The sequence below is a fragment of the Struthio camelus genome, chromosome 2 (assembly GCF_040807025.1).
Source record: "Struthio camelus isolate bStrCam1 chromosome 2, bStrCam1.hap1, whole genome shotgun sequence".
Taxonomy (NCBI): domain Eukaryota; kingdom Metazoa; phylum Chordata; class Aves; order Struthioniformes; family Struthionidae; genus Struthio; species Struthio camelus.
Window position 1 is genome coordinate 33,942,338 of NC_090943.1, and position 24,938 is coordinate 33,967,275.

The 24,938-nt window shown below is 38.2% G+C and overlaps 1 protein-coding gene across 6 annotated transcripts in view; it reads right to left on the reverse strand.

The window, feature by feature from the left end:
• The window catches only part of CRPPA (CDP-L-ribitol pyrophosphorylase A), a 128,111-nt gene extending 103,790 nt beyond the window's left edge, over window positions 1-24,321 (reverse strand). For 3 of the 6 annotated variants that reach the window (XR_011139630.1, XM_068935016.1, XM_068935017.1), the window contains exons 1-2: window positions 23,946-24,321; window positions 16,611-16,890 (exon numbers count right to left, since the gene is read on the reverse strand). Coding sequence is in view for 4 of the 6 variants with exons in the window: in XM_068935016.1 (XP_068791117.1) it covers window positions 16,611-16,890; window positions 23,946-24,115 (450 nt within the window). In the remaining 2 variants the exon portion in view is untranslated. The remainder of the gene's footprint in view (window positions 1-16,610; window positions 16,891-23,945) is intronic. The other 3 variants (XR_011139629.1, XM_068935015.1, XM_068935013.1) reach the window with 1 other exon arrangement.
• Window positions 24,322-24,938: the final 617 nt, after the last annotated feature.

The window sequence follows — 24,938 nt, forward strand, 5'->3', positions numbered from 1 at the left end:
CAAGAACTGCATTAGCTCCCAGGACCACCTCCAGAACAGGAGAAACAGGGATCAAACAAGAATAAATATGGGCCTGTGTACATCCTACATTACTTTCATATGGGATAACAAGGTCAAGTCCACAACACGAAATTTTCTTGCATTTACAGTACTTCTGGCAACATACTCCAGAATAACTAAGCCGTGAATTTTCATCTGCCATACATGCCAAAGAGGGAAACAGTTTAAGACACATTGTTCACTCTGTTGTACTTCTGGTTAGCTTAAACGTCCTCTTTACCCAGCACAAAGTCTTTTTTTGTTAATTCCTCTCTTAGTAATCTTCCAATAAATTGAACATGGAATTTAGGTACTTAAGATAGGGCTATAGATTACATTTTTTAGTTCAGAAGTGTAAACATCGTGACACAGTAGTACTGAGTATCACTGTAACTAAAGGGATTTTTGCCCCTTATGACCACGCAGTGTAAGCAAAGAACAAGATCAGCCAGCCAGCCTGCCTACCTACATTCAGTTAGGATGCCAACTCTTTTAATCTCTGCAAGAAATTTCCCTTTTTTTTTTTTTTTTTTCTTTTGGCACTAGATCAGTAACAACAGAACTGCTTCCATATTAGCAGATAAAGTATATATGCTAAGTATCAGCTATCTGAATTTTACTTGTTTTAATTCGAGAAGCTTTGACTTGCTATTTATGTTAGGAATGTACAGGTATTTGGCCCAGCTCTCAGGAAGAGGTTCAGACACGATTTTAAGAAAATTAAGAAAATGAAATCTGTGCATATTTAAATTTATAAATACTTGTTTATGTCAATATGGATTTATGGATCATTTTCACACTTTAAATGAGCCTATCACAACATAAAAGTCCTATGCATCTACAGGAAGTGTATGGGTCTTATACTAACATTTCCCTATCCAGAGTTCCCATTTTCAACTTTCTAACCTTTTTGACCCAGATCTCAAATGGATTTGCTTCAAAGTTATATGCGAATTATATCATATACCTTTCTTGAATGTTAAGTGGACAGTTAAACTGGATATCCTTAAATAACCCCTTTACAGCCACCAGGCCACACTACTTCAAAGACAGTCACACACTAGTTCTGGTTAACCTGGCACGTACAGGATATTTGTCTACTTCTTTTTCCTGCTTCACAGATTTTTAAAATATGCGAAAGTAGCAAAATATCTGTCAGTAAGCTCTTAAAATATAATTCTTAGTTTTACAGACATTGAAACAAACGCTGTTAACTGGTTAGTTTTCTTTTGTAGACAACATACTGGAATGAAAGAACACCCTTGTACTCTCCACCATTGACTTAAAACAACCCTAAAACGTCCTGAGAACCTACAATTTCCATCAGCTTCAATGGAAGTGACGGATTAGCATATCACAGAAGTGAGCTCATTTGTCCATTTGCTGGAAACTGAACCAGCCTTTAGGTACTTTTAGAAACAATAAGGGTCTTCTATTATCCACTTTAAACATCACCAGTTGAAAACTTTTACAATGAGGTACTCAGATTTTTATTCAATTTTCACATACCTGCATACAGTATAGCATACATACAAGATTTAAAGATTCAACGGTGGCTAAAAAAAGCTAAAGAATGAAGTGCATCATGTAGGTCAGTAAAACAAGGTACCATTAAGTATTTTCATTAGATTCAAGGCATACTAGTCCACCTTTCCATTTAACAACAGCACTGCATCTTTCTCATTTTATCATACTTTAATTCTGAACGGAAATTACTTAGATGCATGTATTCAGTGAATAAATAACCAGGCTGAGTTTTAGTATCAGCAAACCCAGTCAATTCAAAGGGAGCAAAACCTAAGCTGATGACACCTTTTATTATAAAATGAAACAGAACGTATAGGGCACAGAAACCTGAAGACAGAATAACAACTTGGTTAAAACAACGCAATATAACTTATTTATATTGAATAATGATAAAAACCGAAAATTCTCATGTTATTTTAAAACAATCAGAAGCCATTAACATTTGAAAAGGATTTTTGGGGGCTGATGTCACAAGCAAGGCATTATCCAGGTTGCAGATATCCCAGACACATTAAACACCTACAGCTGAGACCAACACTCCATGTCTAAAATACAATCTCCCAAGAACAAGTTTTTGAAGAACTACAAGCTCAAAAACAGCATGAAAAAAAGCACATCTGCATCCCTGATATGTTTCCTTTTGGCAGTCCAATTTGAAATAGAAGACTACCAAATAACTGTACAGTTCAACAACATGAATGATACAGTCTAGGAAATTCCAGTGGCACAAAATACTAAAAATACCACAACTGGAATTCCCTTTCTTTTACAATAGTGTGGTAACAAGCTCAGACAACCATAAGTCCTGCAGATTGGCATACTAAAACAAGTAGCTACGGCTTTGACCCCCCAGAAAGACCCCAAGTACTAATGCATACCCACAAAGTTCACTTACATGGCTAATTCACAATACTGAACTTCAAGCAGGTGGGAATCAGCCTGAAACTTTACAGAAGCTAGTTCTAAATGAACACTCTCCCATTCCTCTAGTATGAGTCCCTTCTACTTTCTAATTATGAGCAATTCTTCTGTGCTCCATTCATAGCTTCTCTCTCTCCTGAAATCCATTTTCCCTAAACTATCACCTCTCCTCTGTATCCTAGTATAAGGCAAACATACATTCTGTATTTCAGTCACCCTAATAGCATTAGATTCAAAGATTTTAAAAGTACTTAGAAATAGACCTGATATCAAATACGTATATGAAAAGCCTAGGAGTGCCACCTTTAAAGGAACTTCCCCATTCTCATGTTTTTACATGTTTTCTCAATATTCACATTTATTAACTTTAACTTTCTTCAGTCAGAGTTGTTTTCCACTCTGACAAGCAAAACAGCACTCAATCAACACTCTCAAACGCTTTATTTACTTTGCCCTAGAAAAAATAAACTTGTCTTCCGCACCTAATATACTAGACTTAGAAGTACATTTTCATCACTTCAAAGTAGCTGACTTCTCTGAAACTATATGCTGGAGATTGTGGATTTAGTCGCACTTGGTAGGACAAATACATCCACTGTGCAACTCCATTACAGTCAATTTTGCAGAGGTGAGTTTGGTAAATAGATAAATGATTTATCTCAGTCTTCCACGAAGACAAGGACTGCCTAAGTACGCTGTTCAGCTACACAGTAGTAACAATGAATAATAGAGTGCGTTAATTTAAACAAGCCAGGTATGTAACAATTCACAAGTATGTCCTAGAATGTTGCTTTGTTTTTTTTTTTTTTTTAAGTGAAAGAATATTTTTAAGTTATGGAACACTACTGTCTCCCAAGGATTTCAGTCTAAGTTATGTCTGGCTATGAATCAGCAAATCAGCTCAGAATAACTATGATTAATTTCTTCTCATTTTATTTGATCCAACTGTTTCCACATGTTAATACAGAGAAAGTATTCTTTTACACAAATTATTTGCCATGAAGGGCACTCACAGTCACCTATAATATATAAAAAAATATAAAAATAAATACAGCATCTGTGATGCATGAAACAGGTAGAAACATGCATTTCTATTCAGGTGTCTGCACTCAAGCTAATTATATCTACAGTAATCATGCTTCAGCCACACTCAGTAATTATCATTTAGGTTAGCAGAATTGTCTTTACTGAAAGATTTCTTATTTCAAATTTATAAAACAGCAAAAAGCTGTTCAAAGTAAAGCTGAAACAATTATAAGATTAAAATATTTAACATATTTAAGAGGATGTTCTTTTTAAATTTTCCATATTTTAAACCTGAAATAGAGAATATTTAATAAAACAAAGTCATGTAACTATCCTCATCTAATAAAGCAGTCAGAAAAGCTCCTCCAATGCAAATTCATGGTAGTTCACAGTAATTTAAAATATCCCATCTTATTTTCCTTTTTTAGATTTTTTTTTTTTTTCCTTTTCCATACTTTGTACCTAGCTGCTGTCTAGGTCTGCACTTTGTCTTTGCAATTGCCAAAAGTTGTGATCTATGAGAAACTGTACGATACCACTGCAGAGAAGGAAGACTTTGAGAATTTCCTCATATCAGTCCCACCGCTCTGACCCACAGAAATCCTGGCAAAACAACTCCATCTGAAAGGAACAGATCTGGGCCTGGATAAGTAATGACACAAACTATAAACTACCACTCTAATACAGAAATACAGCTGGTAACTACAGTTTGTCTATAACTTTATGGTTTTTTAAATTTAGGTGTGAACCCAGGTTCAAGCCCAAACTAGTCAAACTTCCAAACTGAACTGATACAAGCCTGCACTCAGTCCACTCTGACTCCAGTCAGAGCTCATAACCCCATTCTGCACCTTGAACACATCTGTTTGCTATATGGACAGGCAAAGCACCAGCTTGGCTTCATGAGTTCAACTCAAGCCTGTCCTCACAACTCCTCCTGATAATGTCACATTCAAAACATCCCCTGAACCAATACCTCAGCTGCACACTCTTTCCTTGTAGGGCCAGGTGTGGCAGGGAATCAGGACTACAGGACATGCAGGATGACTCAAGAACATCAATGGCAGACCACAATAAACGTAGAAGTACTTTCATTATCATGTGACAACACAGAACCCAAGTCCAGGGCATATCATATGCTCCCCTATGCTTGCATTCAGCCTCTACCACGTAGCATAGACATAATGTGTGGTATCTATTCAATGGGGACAGGGAAGATTCCTTTTACTGACAAACAAGTACAATCCATGACATAGGCTGCACACCCATTAAAGATTAGGTTGACTAATAAAAAACAGGTAGGCTTCTTTCTGCAAGATTTCTCCCCCCCCCCCCTTTTTTTTTTTTTAAACAGCAAGAACAAATCTTAATTACCTAACTTTGAATTTTGTTGAAAAAATATTTATCAAAATTAACAGTAATACGGGCACACCACCTTTGATTCTTACAAGTGAGAGGCCCACTAAAATTTCATCAATGTGGTAGGTATTACCAACCACTCCAATTCCAGTTATCTGGATATATTTGTTCTGGCAGCTTTTAATTGCCCAAGGACAGCAGTGGTTAAAATGTTAAACAACCCTGCTGCAACATATATATGTTATTTAATCATCAGCCAGACAAAAAAGAGACTTAATTAGAACATATGTAAGAGGTTTCAAACACCATGAGAAAAGGCTTGTATGCTAGACTTTACTTAATTTCCTTAAAGTCTGTTTACCCAGCTGGCTAGGAACAACAGTAGAACTCACTAAAATTGGACACATGTTAATCTTAAACCAACATCAGGAAGGAAGAAGTTATAATTGTGTTTATTCCTAGCTGCAAAAGACGGGATGTTTAATCAGAAATTTAATATATACTTTGATCCAATGTTAATGAGCTGACACTATGTTGTACATTGAACTGACTTCAAAGAGACAGGATGCCTTAAACAAATGTATTGTATATTTACGACACTGTTTAAGAAAAAGAAAATGTATCTTCTAATGAGGTCACCTTTATCAGTACATATTATCTGAGTAGCTGGAGATGGAACACGTACATTAAGATGTGTCAGAGCCCAAGTAGCTATAGCAAACTAAAGAGGTTTGCTGACAGCTCAAAAATTAAGACTGCACACTTTTTTTTTTTTTAAACTTCACATAATTTCTGTTCTTATGCATATAAAGCATTTATCTCCACAGAGTCAGTAAACAGTGCTTCAACCAAATCTATAATACACTAGATTCCAAATGTTGTTCTGTGGAAAAAAAGAAAGATTTCTCAAAGAAAATGTAAATCTACCCTGAGAAAAGACAGGAGGATGGGAATATGCAACTGAGATTATAAATATGGGGTGGAGGACAAACATGTAAACTTTTCAACAAACAGTACCAAAAATAAGCTCAAGAACATAGTGAAAGCGGAATAGAGGTAAGCAGAAAGCACACATTCACTGAGAAAAAGCAAAGAGCAGTATTGCACACAAAACCAGTATGACTAATTTATGTGAACATTTGATTTAATATAAAAAATTATGATATTTTTCAAATAGCAAATTGGAAATAAGTTTTAGGAGTACTAATTCTTTTATCTTGCTCTATCATGAGCATGCTTGCTTATCATGAATCACTACCATAAATCAGGAAGTTTTAATACAATAAAGAGTACAAATGATGAAAATTAGCACTATGACACAAATGTAGGCATTCTTAATGGTGTCATAAATATTATATCTCATTTCTTCCAGTGAGTCTGTTTCATCTGTACATTCCATCTGAGAAATTCAAGAATAGTTAAGGAATTTTTTTTCTATAAATAAGTGTTGTATATTCAATAAAATAAATTTTATTCTATTTTAGTCAAGTTGTAAGGTCTTACTCCACTAGTCAACAAATTCAGTAAATTTTTGTCACAGTGCAAAAATTGTCACATTGAATGAGACATTCTCCTTCATTAAGATTTTATTTTCTTGTCAGGGTTAGTTGGTTGTTTAAGTATTTCAAAGTTTGTATAAAGCCTGTATAACGCTACCAAAGATCCTTACTAAGTACATGATTCAGACTACATATAGCATTCACCAATTAAAAGAGCAACACATGGTGATGTGCTGTTTCAATATCTTCTTATAAAGTATTTACTCCTTTCAATCGTCAGCAATAGTTGTACGTTGTTATACACAATTATGGTGGTTTCTATAAAATGTAGACTTCTTCCTAAACAATATAAACACAAAGCAGCAAATCACTTGGCCAGTATGTTACCAAGAATCTTCAATTATTTTCAGAAATATTTCAACAAAATTAAACAATACGCACACAGAGAGCTTTTAATTTTTATATTCAATCAACAGATGACGACAACAACATGAACAACCTGCATTTTCCTGTACCTTCTCATGTTTTACTGCAGGTCTAGGTGGTAAAAATTAAACAGAATATTTGCTATAAAAATTTAGAAATCATGAAAATCATCTTAGCTTTTAAACTTATCAAGGTATTTATTTTACTTTGACTGCACAGTATTTTCTTGCATCAGCAAGTAATGAACCACATCTAACCAATCAGGGAGCCATCTTTCTTGCTCTAATTACCGATTCACATCACAAAAAGCTGTCAGTGAGGGTGCACTGTATAACAAAGGAGTTTGCAAATGACATTGAGGCAATACAAAGAGGAATTAATATTTGCTTTCAGGGGAGTATAAACCTTGAAATTATTGCCATAGGAAAGTTACAATTACCGCTGAGAAGTTGTATTTTACTTTTAAAAAAATCTACATTACTACAAAATCTACAACATCATGTGCCAGCTATTGAGCCACTGTACACCATAAAACACATGATTTACAACACACTAGAAGAAAGAAATCAGAAAAAATCTTGGGGTGCTGTAGTGAGACTTGTGCACAATTTAAATGACCAAATCTAAAACTGCAATCTTAATTCATAACTCTGTCCCTCCCCCGATTCCTGAGCAACCTAAAACATAGGCACTATGGTTCGTGGCCACACAGTTCCCTAAGCAGCGCTGTGCCTGCTCAATGAGGGTCTTTGCCTTCTGAGTTCTTGCAGCTTCTTCTTGAACTGCTTGTTTCCCTTCTTTGCAGGAAATCTTCCACCCAAGCTTCTTTCTCTCACAGCCTGTTACATTCAAAATCGCAAGTCACTTCTTTTACCAGCATCATCTTAGAACTTCTCTGTCATCAGGGGCCTTGTAAAATGGATCCTTACTTCTTATCATCTGAATTTGGCTCAAATTGTCAAACTCAAAAAAAACTGTGAACTTGACACCTACTGAATGCATTCCTACATGCCCCAATGCTCTTTAAGGTGGTTTCTGTTCCACCTGTAAAGCACTCCACCGACACTCTTAGAAATGTGAGGATAAGCACAGAATCAGTCTGGCAGGCTATTACAGCACATGAAACAGGCCAACTTGGCTTACAGAGGCTTCACCTCACCTACAGGGCAGATGCAGTCCTTGACACAACCACCTAGATCAAAGACTTGGCTAACACACAGTTGGGGACACTTTTGGGCAAGAAATCAAATTTCTTTTCAGTGCAATATTTGGTGAAGGAGGGAAAAATGAGGGAAGGTGTTCATGCCTAATCCTTGGCCAGAGATGATGTGGCTGACAACCTCTTCCAGATCCTGCCATTTAGAGGAGGCTAGAATGCTCTATTGTTTTGAGCATATATTTTTTTCTGACATGAAGACAGCAGTGCTACAGATCATTTAGGCAAGAGAGGCCCCAAAGAGATGGTAAAATGATACACTGATAAAATGAAAAGTTTCAGTCAGAATCCTTCCCCCTACCTCAAAACCATCATAAAATAAATAAAACTTGATGTTTCATACCCATTAACCTGGTTTATGCAAGATGAAAGATGTAAGCCAAATTTCAATCATCAATTTTAACAACCATTTAAAGTCAACAGGCAGTAGACCATCACTTAACTTCTTTATCTTAAGATTCATTTTTTTTACCCTGCTGCTCGGTAAACATTAAAACATCGTAATGAGCATTTAGCCACTTCTATACTAAAACTAGTATTTCCTTTTGCCAATCAGAATGGTATGGTAATTCTGCCACAACATATACTCAGATTCTTAATTTTCAATATTGGTGGATGCGTTATGTATATAGGCAGAGATATCCCAAGTCGCTTGATAGAAAATGAAATTTAATTACTATTCATCTTTATTAGTAAGAGAAAACGAGCCGACGTAAGCTGGATAACTTTATGAAATCATTTTGCATTTAAAATAGACTTAAACAAAAGGAAGGGTCTATAATTAATGAAATTGTTACTTCTATCCAACAGACACCTAAAGATTCTAGAGTAAATTCGTCATATTCTTTCCTATCTACTTTTTATTCATTGTTGGACCAGGAAATCATTTTCTTGCATTTTTAATCTTCAACCAATTTCTTAATCTTGCATGAAATAGCTCCTGAAATGAACATGTTGATGTGGATACCATTTGATTTTTTAACTGCAAATTACATTAATAGATTAAGACGCTTAAGCCTTATCTGAGATTGCCATCTGCATCTGAACAAAAAAATACTACGTTTAAGATTCCACTATACAGGCCCCTAGATTTCAGATTATTTGCACCCCTGCAGCAATTCCCCAGTCTCCTCAACAAGGGGTATGGCAAAAAAGAACTGATTCCTCCTGCAAGCCTTTGATCACAAATGATAGTCAAGAGTACAGAGAAATGTTTGCTACTTCCATCATTTTCTCCTCCTCTGTTCCCTCTCAGGCATGTCTTTTTGAAATCCACTATCCAGAAACTAAATCTGCTCCTCCTGAAGGGAAAAAGTAGTGCAAGTTCCAGTTTTTGCCCTGTTCAGTTTTACAGAAATTCACTTTGTACTTTATTTTGAACTGAGTCGTTAAAGGATGCTAAGGTTGTAACTGTAATTTACCACTACAACACTTCTCATTTGGCTGTATTCTTTTTTAGATTAGCTTGAGCTGAATAGAAAAATTATAAAAGCTACTATTAAAAACAAACACCAGTTAATCTACTGAATAGTATCTCACTGTTTCTGTCAGATGCTCCAGTCTTCATTTGCTCCGTTCACGTACGCCAGCTCTCCAACTAAACAGACAAGCCTTTGCTTCCCGCCTCTTCAGACACACACCTGCACCGAGAGGGGCTGATGAGGCTTTTATTCAACTCCTCACACCCATTCCACAAGGTGAGATTCTCCACTCAGGCTGACATCACCTGAGCCCCCATCCACTTCCCAGGGCTCCCCATCTCATGCTTTGACTCTCAAGTTAGATCCTGATTTAGGAGCATATATCATGAACATCCTTCCCGCTTTTTAAGGAACTATTCTTTTTATCTGCTGCATGAAAGAGAAAGCTGATAACTAAATACAATACATCTTTGCTGAAGGCTACTTCATTTTCCCAAGTCATATTGTTTTTTTGAGATGAAGCATGCAGATTTTATCCAAAATCAACAGCAGCTTCATTTACACAGTTACCTTTAAGTCCAGGAAGCTATGCTTGAAATGTATTTCCAGAATACCTGTACTCTACCTGAAGGAAAGTAAGGTATAATTACTATACGTGCAGTTCTCCAGAAGCTAAAGAACATGAATGAAATCATCTTTTAAAAAGTATTAAATACTAGATGTATTAGGCATAGTATTCTGGCTCTGTTAGTAAAATACAAAAACATTTCAAAGCAGAAAGGGATATTATAATTTAAATTTTTGACTACAATTTCTGTATTTGAGTTGGTTGAGCTGCATCTCTCCTAATGAATGCAATGATTCATCTAAGTCAATTAATTGAGACTAGGAAATTAGAGTCTTTTCTCCCCTTACCAGTGCTTTCCCGCCAAACACTGTATCTTGTTAGGACAAAGACTTCAAGTATTTGCTAACAATATATTAGTTCCCATTCAACAGAGAAAACAATTAAAGATATGGCTGAGAAGGTTATATCTTCCTACAGCACTAATAATGCTATAAGCCACGGAAACATCAGTATGTTTCTGATAGTCATCCATTACTACGGAGCTGAAAGAGAAATAATAATCCACTGTCTGGTTATTCTCTGTACAGCAGCAAAATCACACTAAGAAAAGCTGAAAAAAATCAAATATACACATTAAAAGCAAACAGTTGAAGTTTTGACACGATATTATCATTTGAAGCCAAGGATGCCAACATTAACTCTATAAGACTGCTATGAGTCCACAAACACTTCCTGTAAGAGCACTTCTTCACTTACGTGCGAGAGACTGCGACTCATGCGTTTTGGGTTTTAATGAAGTTAAATCTGCAAGATATCTACACTGGCTGCATGCATTTTCCTAAACAAATACAGAATCATCATTGTATAGCCACTGTGACCAAAGTAGTGTCATAAGTAGCATGCAAAGATGCTAATTTGTCAGTGACTTGACTGATGAACTGTTGACAAACAACAAATAACTGAAATTAAACTGATAACCCGTGAAGACAATGTTAACGCTAAAAGCAAACATGAAGGAACAGGTAACGCATGGGTCACACATGAACCAAGGGAAAAAAACAGCCTACAAAAAAATCCCAACGTGTACAGAACCTAGTTCATAGTTGTTAAAATATAAGTCAGAACATAATCATGAACGGTGCAAGCCAGAGCCTTGAAGTGCAATGTCAAGATCCAGGATTTCAAAGGTCAGTAAAATCACAATCAATTCATTTCTGCCAATGAGACCTATCTGCCTGCCCTTCCTACCCATGACAGTAAGCTTGGTATACAACCGCAGCAGTAAGTGGTTAAATATTTGTAAACATTAACCTAAAAATATGTCGTCATCTCCCAAAAACATTTGACTCCTAAGATTCAGCCTTTAAGCTAAGAGAAAGATGTCAATCCTCATTTTCTATTAGTTTATAAAGAATACTTGAATTGTTCAGTTCACTACCATACAATACAGAAAAACGTGATAAATAAACCTCCGCTAGAGCTTGAGGCTCATGTCTCAGAAATTTTAAATATTTTTAACAAAATAGTTTACATTATCAACCCTGAAGAAATGGAAATAGTTATGTGCCCACTGAAAGGTTTTCTTCATAATCATCAGTTAGACCTCAAATGTTTTCATGTATTAATTTTGTACATTAAGTTAGGAAGGCCATGCCATTTTTAAATTGAAGATGCTTTAAGTTTCAAGTTTTGAAATAGTTTCACATATTGATCACTTCTATTCCTTTCACATATGCTGGAAGTGTTTTGAGAAGTATTTCACATATGCTGGAAGTTATTTATTGCTCTTCTTCAATCACTCTGTCTTAAAGGAGAATATGCTGATCCTACATATATATGCACTGAAGAGTAAACGATAAAGAATTTGTGACTGAAATATGTGGTCACAATGCAGTGCTGATCTAAAAACCCAAAGGAAGAGGGAAAAATAAAATCATTCAATAATATAGAGATGTTCTCAAATATCGGACTTCCCACTTGGATTTCAAGCAGGAACCTTACTATTTGCATCAAGGAACCTTGTACATAGGGATTCAACAGCAAGTACATACTCAAGAATCTTATATTAAGAAATGGCCTATTATTCTGTGTTTTAATTCTAATCATTCAATTTCTTAAAGTGCATTGATTTCAATCATATGATTATAACCATTCACATCTCTATCTTTCAGTAGGAAAGAACTTCCTTAACAAACAGACCTGGACAGACTGAAGAAGCCTGCTACATATTTGATTTGAAGTTCAGCCTTAACAGAACAATTTCAAGTCTTTACATGTAGTAAGTCCTACGAATTGATTTTGAAAGCAAGGATTATCTACAACAAAAATATATTTTAATAAGTACTTTTTCAAGCAATAAACTGCAGCTTCTAATAACTTCTAATTATACATTTGACACAGTAGAAATTTACATCTTTAAAAAATCACTGCTTTCCTTAACAAATGTCCTTGTATTTTCTTAAAAAGGCCTTAACAGCCAAGCAACATCTCTTATCACTGTCCATGAAGAGGGATCGGGTTCCAATGCTAGTGTCTGAACACTGGTAGCAAACTGCTCTTAACCACTAACTAAATCAGGTAGAAGAAAAAAAGTATATTGAGAACAATCTTGCGCAGTATGAAAGTACACTGAGAATGATGTAATACTTTGGATTAGCTGGGATGGGAGAACTGTGTGTGGAATAAGATACAAGACCACCTGCAGTGAAGACTGGATACGAGTCCTTTGTTGCACTGTGTATATATAGATAATTAGCTCATGATTATCAAATATGAAGAATCACAATTCCCCACACTAAGGGGTTTCCAAAGCTTACTGAAGTAAGGGAAATAAAATCAGCTGAACGCAACTAAATATATCAAATCTACCAATTTTACAAGTTCCAGAAGATTGAACCTTGATTTTCTAACACGTTCAGAAAAGTTACAATACTACTGAACGTATTCTGATCTTCATAAACAAGAACATAGATCTCCAAATGTTGTTTTCTTCTAATGTTGCTCTGTAACACCTCTTAAACTCATTAATAAATATTTTTGCATTGACATAAGTCAGAACTACAGAATTCATATCATCAGTGGAATACAAATCACTTCAAGATGACAATATGACATCAGTTCTTGATTCTGCTTTTGCACAAGTGTCTGACAGGATAGCAGGAGCCTCCCAAAATAGAAAGCATAGGATGATAGCAGAGACCTCGGGAACCCTGGGCATAGAATGACTTCAGATGGTCCAAGTATATAAATACGAATTGTAAATTGTTTGCTACTGGTCATCAAAGGAAGGCAGCCTCTAGAGCTGGGTAAAAACAGTCTTAGAGTATAACAGAGAGGGCAAAGATCACGTGTAAAATATTCCAAATATGGTGAAAACAGAGGAGTCAAGAAAATTTAAGAATGTAATTCCTTCTAAAAGAACAAGAACAGTGAAAGAAAAGAGAGCAGAATTGCTCCAACACTGCCTGCCCCACTTCAGTATATTGTATCTGATGAGCCTTACTATTTATTCACTCAAGTCCTCCTGCACCTTCAGTGGAGAATGAGCATTGCATTTTGGCTTGCCATTCACCATATTTTGCTAATGCAACTCCACAATCATAAAAGTGCTTTATTTTGCTGTATAATTGGGTTAAAGAAGAGTATGCATGCTCATGTTTTCTGCTCCAACCTTCCAGCACAGCAAGACTGGTATCACAGCAAGACTGGTATCACAGCAAGACTGGTATCACAGCAAGACTGGTATCACAGCAAGACTGGTATCACAGCAAGACTGGTATCACAGCAAGACTGGTATCACAGCAAGACTGGTATCACAGCAAGACTGGTATCACAGCAAGACTGGTATCACAGCAAGACTGGTATCACAGCAAGACTGGTATCACAGCAAGACTGGTATCACAGCAAGACTGGTATCACAGCAAGACTGGTATCACAGCAAGACTGGTATCACAGCGCTGAATCTGAGTAAACTACGAGACAACAGACCAAGCATGATATGTGAAGGTTTTTTTCTGGATGGAGATTAATTATTTTAACTGATTGTGTATGTGAATCAAAGTCCATGAGACTAAGTAGTACAGTGTATCTGTACAGGCATGCATGCTTTGCTCCAATCCTTGCTAATTATGAATAAAGACTAACAATGTTCAACCATTTCCAGAATCCAGCTTCTAATTTTAAGAATGTAGAAGTTTTGATTTCAGTCCATTTCCTCAGAGAAATAAACTATATTTTCAAAACTAGTTGATATTTTAGCTAGTGAAAGAATCTCTGGCTGTAGGTGAGCTTTTTTCGCTCTCCACAGCAGAGCTGACAAGAATCCCCCACCCCCACTTCTTGATTTTATTCTTGTAAACACTTTCTTGGTTATGTTGTTTAAAATGCAATGCTGGCAGTGAGATATTGCCAGAGGCGTTGGACTGATGCCTTCTGAAGCTTCCACTTTTCCCAACTTTTACTAGCAATAAAGAATTTGTTTCTAGAAACATGTAACTTTAATTATAAAACTACCCCCAAAATGTAAATGGAATTTAATTGGTTACAAAGTCATATTTCCACATAATCAAGGGATGTTTCAAAGATTTAAGGTATAATTTATTAGTTCTGGATAAGTTGCACATTTTGATTCCTACAGGCAAATAACAAACTGATTAGTAAGTGTAATAAAGTAATTTATTTGTCTGACAATTGGCAGCAAGAAATGCAGTAACTTACTTGATCAATTGCCATTTTAAAGAACATTAAAGCTTCTCGTAATTATGCTATCTATATGGTATGCAGATGAAGAACAATACAGCATTATTCCTATTACATTAGTGATTTAATATGATGTTTCTGCCAGGTTTTGTGCCTTTCTACATAATGCAAAAGGAAGTAATTACTTTTTGCACTGAAAGATTGAAGAATTGACCCTCCTCTGGATATGCAAAGAATTCGGCTATAAGAAGAACTAAAGACGATAGCTTCTGCTCCACAAAAATCTTTGTGATATTCAAAACCATGCATGTCAGTTTTGAGAAAAGGCCTTGGCTTTCCATTTAGTTCCTCAAAATTCTGTACGTTTGTTAGGTGAAGATAACCACCTCTCTCTCCGGCAGGCAGCAATGCTAGCTTGTTGCGTAACATGAAGTTCTTCTCACGTTGCCCAACTCAACAACTGTGACAAGTAACATCAGTAGCTAACAGCTTTTGGAGTCTAATTCTCTGATGGTCTAGCTCCAATGAATTCAGTGGATCTAAGTCAACATAAGAAATCACCACAGAGCCATTATATACCACACACATTTTAGGAAGAGATTATATAGTGGAAAAGAGGACTATGATGTATAAGATCACCTGTATAAAATCATATGTTATTTAGGTGATCTAGGCAAAGAGATGTTTACCAGGCAGAAGTTCAGATGAGTGTGTACTCATCTTGAGAAGGTCTATGGAGATTGCCTTGGTTCTCTATTGTTTTACTGAAGATATGGTGCTATGTCTTACACCCAATTAAGAAAGAAGAAAAAGGAAAAATGGGGAAAAAGCATTAAATTAAAAATCATTAACAGGTTCAAGAAAAAGTGAACAAGTAAATTTTTCTGGCTCTCACTAATAACTTAAAATACATAAAGCCAAGTGTAAGGGCTGATAAACCATAAAGACACCTAAACACAAACACGTTCAGGAAACGGTTATTCTATTTCAACCCCACATCAGCACAATTAATTCCATTCTTCTACTAATCCCAAAGAATCTCATTTAAAACAGATTTACAGAGTGAATTTATTTTAAAATCCTTGGCAGAGAACCAACTCTAGAAAGATATTTCCCAGTAAATAAGAAAGGTCAAAAACTTTGCCAATATTCTAACAGAATTTAAGTTCAAGTTACTGTGGAAAGCAAAGTGTTGTATTACTGAAAACTACAGAGCACAGTTTCTGTTTTATTTCCACTTCTAACCAAGCTAAACTACAAAAGTATAGGCCAATTGCTAGGAAGGTATATATGTTTACATTTGCAATGCAAATATGTTCTGAGAGCCTTTAAAATACTTATTATGAAAATTATGTAATAGGTGGTACATTTTAAAAAAAAAAAGCAAGCTAAGGAAATACCTAAATTCATCCTTTAGACTCTTTATTCCGCTGTCAAAGTTGCAAACACATCTGTCAATTAACTTACCACTTACCTCATTTCCTGAAAGAGACAAGCAGCAGTAGATTTTCCTAGCTTCCTAATACCTAAACAATCTGATGCCATTAATAGATTTCACCTGGTTTTTATGCTAATAGGTTTTAATTTATTTTGTTTACTATTGGGGAAGTGAAGTACAAGGTAAATATAGCAAATTATCATTAGGCAAACTACGCTTTAACTAACACATTGCAGATTAATTTAGTACCTTAGTGATAGCCTCTATGGCAACAATTATTCTCCATAGCAATAATGCTTGCTGCCTTTAAAAAAATGTCTCCCCCAGTCTGACCTCTCTGCATAATCATTGTTCTGAATCTATTCTACTTAAAAACCAACAGAATGCATTAATGCAAGTCCCAGGAGATCCCACTTTTACCCTGTACGGTATATAAGAACATTGCAGTGTTGCACAGCTATTTAGTACATACCCCATATTCTTTAGCAGCCATAACCACTTCTAACAGAATATCTTCTTCAACAAATGGCCTCACAGCATCATGGATAACCACTACTTCTGGTTTCTGAAGCAGACAGCTGGAAAACTCATTCTCAGCAAATACTTTCAGTCCATTAAAAATTGATCGGTGACGAGTTATTCCACCTTTTACTACCGTAACTTTTTTGTGGCCATACTTTTGAGTGATAGTCTTCATTGTCTCAATATTCTCAGGAGAGACCACCACAATAATGTCAGATATCCAACTTATCCTGGAAGAAATAGTACAGAAACAGAAAGAGTAGACATAAATGACAAAAAAAATTACAAATATCTGCATGAGACAAAGAAATTCACATGAAATTCACATGAAATTCACATGAAAAATCAAGATGGCTAAATAAAGCATCTAAATATTCTCCGGTATTCATATTTTTTTGTACTGTAGTAGCTTATCCCTTACTCTTGTGTAGCTCTCAGTGTGTAACTCTATCAACATGTGAATGTCAATCAAAGTAATTGGAATTCTAGGAATTCATTTTCAAAAAAACAAGTTTGCAGAAATAAAACTTCTGATAATCCTTCAAAAAGCCTTCAAAACAATTCCTACTCCAGCCTCATCACCAGTTTCAAATGTAATTCCTAAATCAATCATCTGCCTTCTACTGTTTTAGTTTCTCCTAAATCCAGATCCCAGAATTTGCCATTTTACTGGAGAGTGAAACATACCTAGCTCCAGTATGCAGTACACTACATACAAGTGAACAACTGCATGGCAGCAATGGGACCAAGGAAAAGCTCTGGAGACAAAGATCATTGTATCAAGGCGGACATGAGCACAAATAGTACAGTAGTAGCTTATCCCTTACACACTGACAGCTGCATGAGAATATCTCTACCAATATGTGAATGTCAATCAAAGACTGCTAATGAACCAAGACTATTACACCTGAGTGTTGGCAGAAGGTATTACACTAGTAGTTTGGAAGAAATATAAATACACACACACACATTATATATATACACACACATGCACACAGATTTCTACTGTAGGAAGGTAGCAAAACATGAAAATGAAGTTATGCCAGCCACAGTTACCACCACATGAAAAGAGTGCTTTCAAAAACTTCAGGCTTGCTAACATAGGTATCATCCTAATTCTGCCATGAGGGAAGAAGAGGGGAACACACAAGATCAAAAACAGTCATAACTGAAGTTTGGCTGAAGTCATACGTGGGTCAAAGGATCCAAGAACAAAAACTACAGGCATATGCAGCATACTATACTTCAAAATAATGAAAATGCCACAATTCAAATTCAATTACTGAAATGTTTCATTTCCTAAATGCTACGTAGAGAACACCAAAAAGGATTTAACATTATTTTGTTTCCTGTCTGCATCTCCACAGGTGACAGTTACTTTTTTTTAGCATGACAGATACAAAACTAGTCAGATGAACAATGAATTGAAAAAAATATAATTTATTATTTACTATATTCATGTGGAGCCTACAAATCTGGCTTCGCAGGGAGAAGTATGGCATTTTCTCACAACTAAAACAAGTAAAGCTACTGAAAATTATTATGCAGACACAAGAAGGACTAAGGTCACTAAACCCTTGCAATTGAAAAAATAAAAGTGAAAAGTTTATAGCTCTTCAGAAATGCACAGGCTCAAACTCCTGGTGCCTACTGCAACACATGAGCAGGTATCGCATAGGAACTACCCTTACTCCAAAAGGGAAGTCACCTGTGAGACAAGTCATTTCCCTAGAACTATATAAAACACCAATGCATCTTCCATCTTCTGTGTGGGCTCGGTAACTAACAGAACTCCACGGAAAACTGTACACTAATGAATTTTAAAAGAACTATTAAAAATAAAATAAATGGAAGTCCTATCAGCATTGTTAAAAATAAAAAAATATTTTTTCCTCATGTTTTGTTGTGAACAAAGGCAGAAAAAAACAGCTACATCAACATTCTCGGCATTTCTTAGTCAAGTTGTACACATGTAAAATCGGAAATCATACAGTTTCAAGATTCATTTTGACTTGTGATTCACCACAGATTCATCAAACACAAAATTCTCAAATGAGTCCTGGCGCAGTCCTACGCTTAGCCACAAAACTTGTCACTTCTGCATGAGTTCAACTCAAAATTAGGGCAAGCAAATTGGACTCATCTCAAATCTTCATTGCATACTGAGATTCAGTCATTTATATAAAGCAGAACTCAAGGAGAACTATTTCACATTTGTAGAAAATAAGAGCTCTGCACTTCTATTTGCAGAAAGATTAAGGAATTGTACAGTTTGCAGAAACAGAAGACAGTCTGCATACTCAGTAGTGACAGTGTAAGAAAAGCACTGACATTTCCCATTCTGGAGTCAAATGAAAAAGATTACGATGCAACTGTGGAGTACACAGCATCATGAGAGAACTAGGAAGAGAACTGAAGTACCAGCCAGCCCCTGATAAATCTGTGCACAAGGGGGTTGGAAGGGCTCAAGGCCTGCAGTGGTACAATTCACCGAAAAGGGACAGGACGCGGTCACAGCTCCACCCTGTGTCTGCATAAATGCATTCATAAACTTGAGTATGTCCCTCCTAAACTCACTCTGGACTAGTATTCTATGATTAGAGCTGAAATTCAGAGATGCAACCTACTCCTGTAGGAGTATATAGGCAACCTGTAGATTGATTAGGTGGAAGAACAGTTTGTGCTTTGTTGCATAAAACGTCCCATCAGCAGTGCTTTACAAAACTCATAAGAGAGTACTAATTCAGTAAAGTATGCTACAAACTTCCCATGAATGGGAACTGTGCATCACACCGGTGCTTTAACTTTTAAAGATCTGGTTATGGAAATGTTGCAAAGTGATTTAATGAATGAACTATAAAGATTGTCAGTGGACACTCAACCTGGTAGAAAACGGATCTGTTTTCCTTAATCTGTCACACTCTTTTCTTTCGAAAGCAGATTTCATACTAAAATAACAGTAAATTCAAGACTTTCTCAGAATCAGTTTTAAAATAATAAATACCCTTTCCATTTTATAATTTAAAATATTAAATCAAGGAAAAAAATCTCTCATTCTGTCTGATGATGCAAGCTTTAGAAATAATCAGAATAAGGCATGGAAGAGATCTGAATAATGTGCTCCAATGTGCTTTAAAACGTAATAAATATGAAACTCTACTGCTTCTACATCATATAGACTATAGTCCTATATTGGAAAATCATGTCTGACCAAATGAAGCAAAAGTAACAATCTTAGTACTAATCACTTCACAAGTGCCTTGAGACAACCTCAAGATGAGTGAAAGGAAAACAACGAAGCAAAAAAGAACTATATTTTTAAGACCGTCCTGCTGGTCATCCTTTACTGAACTGTAAAATTTCTAATCAGGTCAGCTGCCTAGTGGGAAACAATACCATTTCATTAAATTTCAGTGAAAGTGTATGCATTTGTATTAGCTGAGCTAGAGGTCCAAGAAAAATAGTTCATTAACTCAGAAACAGATTACTTGACTTCACAAACACAGACTGCTGAGGAAATGAAATAACAGATGGGTCATGCTTTGAGACTATCACCTAACACTAGGCTCAGGTACCAATGCAACTTTGAGGTTTTAACCCTCTACTACTTTACTCGCATACAAAACAAAAGTACCAACTCCGAGCCTTAAATCCAATAAAAAGCTTAAACACTTGCAGTCAATTTCTGCAACTCCTACCCAGACTGACAGCAACTTACTTCGCATATAACCTACTGAAATCCGCAGTAGCATCAGCAAAACATGGCCAGAGTCAGGCAGCGACTGCCGAGATGGCTTTAGTAACATAATATACGATCTTTCACTGCCACTGAAACTGAATCTTCAGAGATACAACACAAATTACTAGATTAGTTTTGGTGAACTTATTCAAACAGCAAATGACAAAAAGGACTGTCAATACTGAAAAGCAAGCATAACTTTTTTGCCACCTCCTCCCCCCTCCTTTTTTTTTTTTTTTAATTTTTTTTTTTTTAACTTTTTTGATATATGAGAAGTATACAAATACATATGAACTTTTTACACTGCATGCAAGCAGGGAGATTTAAAGTCTGAAAAGCTTCCTAGAAACGTTAAGCAAGTTTTGAGCATCTCACATACAGAAACGATACATTTTCCCCAAAAAACTAAACTAGGGTTCCTTATTGATCAGAAAGGATAACAAAGATGATACCTTTATCATCTTCGGATTGTTAAACATTGTAAAACATTTGGATTGTTTGCTATTTTTATTTTTAGCTGGTAAGCAATTTCAAGAACAAGCTAATGATGACAAGCAAAACTAACGTGCCAGTCTACATATATCAAAAATGTAATTGTGTGATCTAGGTAACTAGCGAGCATGCATCACACAACGAGGATAAAAACATTTAGCAAGTAAACTAAAAAAGACGCTTCCAAAAAAGCAATTCTCTGGATGATTCCCCTAGGTGATGTTTTTTGACATCAGGCCACCTGTTTTGTGAGACTACATTATTGTAAGCAAAGCAGCTGGCTGAAACCACTGTATAATTGTTTTTACTCCAGTAAACACATTAACTCTGCACTGTACTTTAGTGGTTAGTGAATTATGAGCAGGGCAAGAGAGCAGGGCAACTTATTTGTCCCAAAATTTTAAACCTTAGATAGCATTCCGCTATCTAAGCTCTACAGAGCTTACGAAAATTCTTCAATATGTACACGTGTGTGCACACACATGTGCATGCATACACCCCCCTGCCTCAAAAAAGGAACTGGAAAGGTCCTACTGTAAATAAACATATACTAAAGAATTAAATTGAAGTTAAGAACCCTACTAGTCTGTATAGAAGCAAAAATGAAGAATGCCGCCGTGGTTCTGCTGGAGATACTGCAAAAGCCTCACAGAGTTTAACAAAAGCAGAAATAAATCCATGGAAAAATTGATGCACTTAAGTTCTCTAATATATTTTATTTTTATCACCAAGGTAGTACCTGGGCCTGACCTTCCTATCAGGTACCATTGTACTGGTAATAAAAAGCAATCTTTCCTCCCTATCCTACTTTTTCTTACTTCCTCTTCCTAGGGGCATTATCTTTGATTACTATACAGCAGGCCAACCTTCTGCATCCTGTCATCCTAGGCAACAGGATGCTGCTTTTTCATTCATGTCTGCTCTTGTCTTCTTGTCTGCCAGTTTCTCACATCAATATTTAAGGGTCTCGTAACTTTCAGTTGATTAGTGTAAAAATCTTTATCACTTCATGTTTAAAAGGCACATGCAAAGCAGCTGTAAATTCTTGGTTTGCTAATATATTTCTGTCTGTAGGATGCTACGGCTTCTTCTGGACCAAAAGCCCCAAGCTTAAAAATAGCTGAAGTAGGTGAGGTAACCAGAAACTCAGTAAGAATTTATTATAGCCTAATGAGTCAATGATTTATTCAATTAGAGCAGGTAAACAATAGACACCAGAAGATAATATCAAGCTAAACACAGAAAATCTGCCAATTCTAGGTGGCAGACGATGTGACAAGCTGCAGTTTCTCAATAATACCATATTTCTGTGCTTACATTTACATAAAATAAGAACAAGGTACCTCCTTTACACTTTTAGGATCAGAAGTAAAGGAGTTGAGATGAAAACGAGTCATTCCAAGCTGTTCCCAGCTCCCCATCCGCACACGTACCAACCAACACTCCATTCCAAATCAGTACAGAGAAGGCAGAAAGCTCTGCCTAGGAGAAGACTGGCACCCATTACCACACTCCTAAAGCTAAGAGAAAGCATTAGATTGATTTTCTCATAATCTAGTTAGGATCCTGCGCTTGGGTAAACTGCACAATTAGAAATCGGTCTTCTAATTTTTTGCAGCTTTAGAACATAAGTGTAATATTGTTGCTCAAAGAACTGTCTTTTTCCCAGAACTTATTGGCAGTAAAAAATAAAGACTTTTTGTGAAAAATGTTTTATTTTCCTGTGAATATCACTTCCTTCCCAAACCTCATTCTGCTCTTTCTTCCAGGTCTCTAACATACCGAGTGACGATATTATTCTTTTTCTCTGTAGATTCCCATGACATTTTGGCAGAAGCTACAGCTGTGACAAGCTTTGGATTAGAAGCTTTCCAAGCTTTGGTTTTGCTTACTGATGTGTTTAGCTTTGTGACTGGCTGCTGTTGAAAACTAAATAAAGAAAATAAGCAATATTTCTTTCGTAAAGTAATAAGTGACCTGAGGGAAGCCTCTCTGGGTGGGAATGGAAAAAGAGGCCCAGTTTTGATGTTCTACAAGTTTCCATGAGTTAAGAACTGCGGGAGAAGTTGGCAGTTCCATTTCTTTTCCACCCTCCTCTCCTCCCTGTTTATTCCCTCTAAAGTCTAAAGGTTTTTCTACAAGTTACTGCAAAACATCTAGACTGCTTCTGACACTCCACTCCTACCTGCAATGTTTCAAGTGACACTAGATGCAAGACTTACATTATGTTAACATTGGACAAAAATATATTAACTGTCAGTCACATGCCTAGAACTCAACAGTCTTATTAAAAGGAAAAACCTGACTGCTAAGATATCCTATTACTTAAATTCTTTGCTCCTATGTAAACAGAGTCATGCATGAAGCCTCCGACTCGGTGAACTACCAGCGTCTGGTCCTGTAACCATACTTTAACCAAAGCCAAAGGACCATTTAGGTTTCCTCTTGAGGCAAGACGTTACATCACGGGCCGCAACGGTGAAGTACATCGTAGTGGTCTTCGACACAGACCACTGGGTTTTCCCCGCTTTGACGATCGGACGAGACCTTGTTTCGAGACCCCTGCAGGCTATTAACACCATTCCCCACGGCTATGACAGAAGCAGGCGTGCAGCTCCTTAAACTAGCCGAGGCAGCGACAGAAACCCTCGAGCTTCGAGTCCGAGGGCTTTTAAACACGTCTTCCTCCGACTCAGCCCAGCGCGGCAGGGGGGCGGCGCGGCGGCAGCGTCCCGCGGCAGGGGGGGCACACGGCTCTCGCCCTGCCCCCGCCGGCCTGCGGCCCGCCCCGCCCTGCCCCCGCCAGGCCGGCGCCTTTCCGCCGCCCTTTACTACACGTTTTAACCGGCCGGGGAGGGAGCTGGATGCCCCCGAAGAACGAAACCCTCCGAAGCCTAGGCAGGGGCAGCCTCGCCAGAGGCGGCTCGGGCCTCGAGGGCGGCAGGCCCAGGCGGCCGCCGGCGCGGGAGGGCCGAGGGCAGCGCGGCGCCGGGCCCGCGCTGCGGCGAAGGGCGGCGGGGGAACACGGGGGAGCAGCGGCGCCGGGCTCGTTACCTCTCCATCGCCCGCACCGTGTAGCTGACGAGCGGCCTCCCGTGCACGGTGCAGAACTGCTTGGGGGTGGCGCCGCCCAGGCGCTCCCCGCTCCCGCCCGCCGGCAGCACCGCCGCCACCACCGGTTTAGCGGCGGGCCCGGCTTGGCGGCTCCCGCTGCCGGGCTCCATGGCGCGGGGCAGGCTCCCGCTCGGCTCGGCTCGGCTCCGCACCTCTCCCTCTGCCTCTCGCCAGCCGCCCTCCCCGCCCCCAGCGGCAGGAACTCGGCTGGGACGGCGCAGCCGCCCTCCCGCCTGCTTTATTTGCCCTGCGATGTCTGCAATCCAAGGAATCCGGCGCCTGCCCGCTCTCAGCGGGGCAGGGCCCTGTTCATCGCCCACCCCTCTCTGCTTGCGGCCCCCGCGCGGCCAGGCTGACAACCCCGGGAGGCGGGGGGGGGGGGGTGGTTGAGGTGCCCGCCCGCCTGCCTCCCACACTGCGGACGAGCCACCCCAGCAAGGATAAAGCAAGGCATGCGGTGGGCTGAACAGCAGGCAGCCGTTGGCCCTTTAATAAACGGGGCGCGTGGATGCTTCCCCGCGGCGCATGCGCGGCTTGCCTGCTTGCACCTGCGGCGAGGGCGGGAGCGAGTGGCGCGAACCGCGGGGAGCGCGCGCGCGCGCGCGCGGCTTGGAGGCCGTTAGGCGGCCTCAGCGGTCGGGGCGGGCCCGCCCTCCTCGCTGAGGGGTCGCGGAGAGCCGCCGCCCCGATCCCAGCGGGGTGGCTTGTTTCAGTAAGCCTGGCAAAGTCCGGTGTATATTGCCCTCAGTCCTGGAAGAGAGAGGTTATAACAGCAGCAGTCAATTGACTGCAAAAAGCTGGGACTTTCCAGTTCATCTTAGGATACGCCGTAGGCTGTTCTGACTAGCCCGTCCCAGCTACTTTCATGGGGTTGGTGTCTATTAGGTGCCAGGGGAAGGACAGGCCGAGAGAGGAGGGGGCTTGCTGGGCACG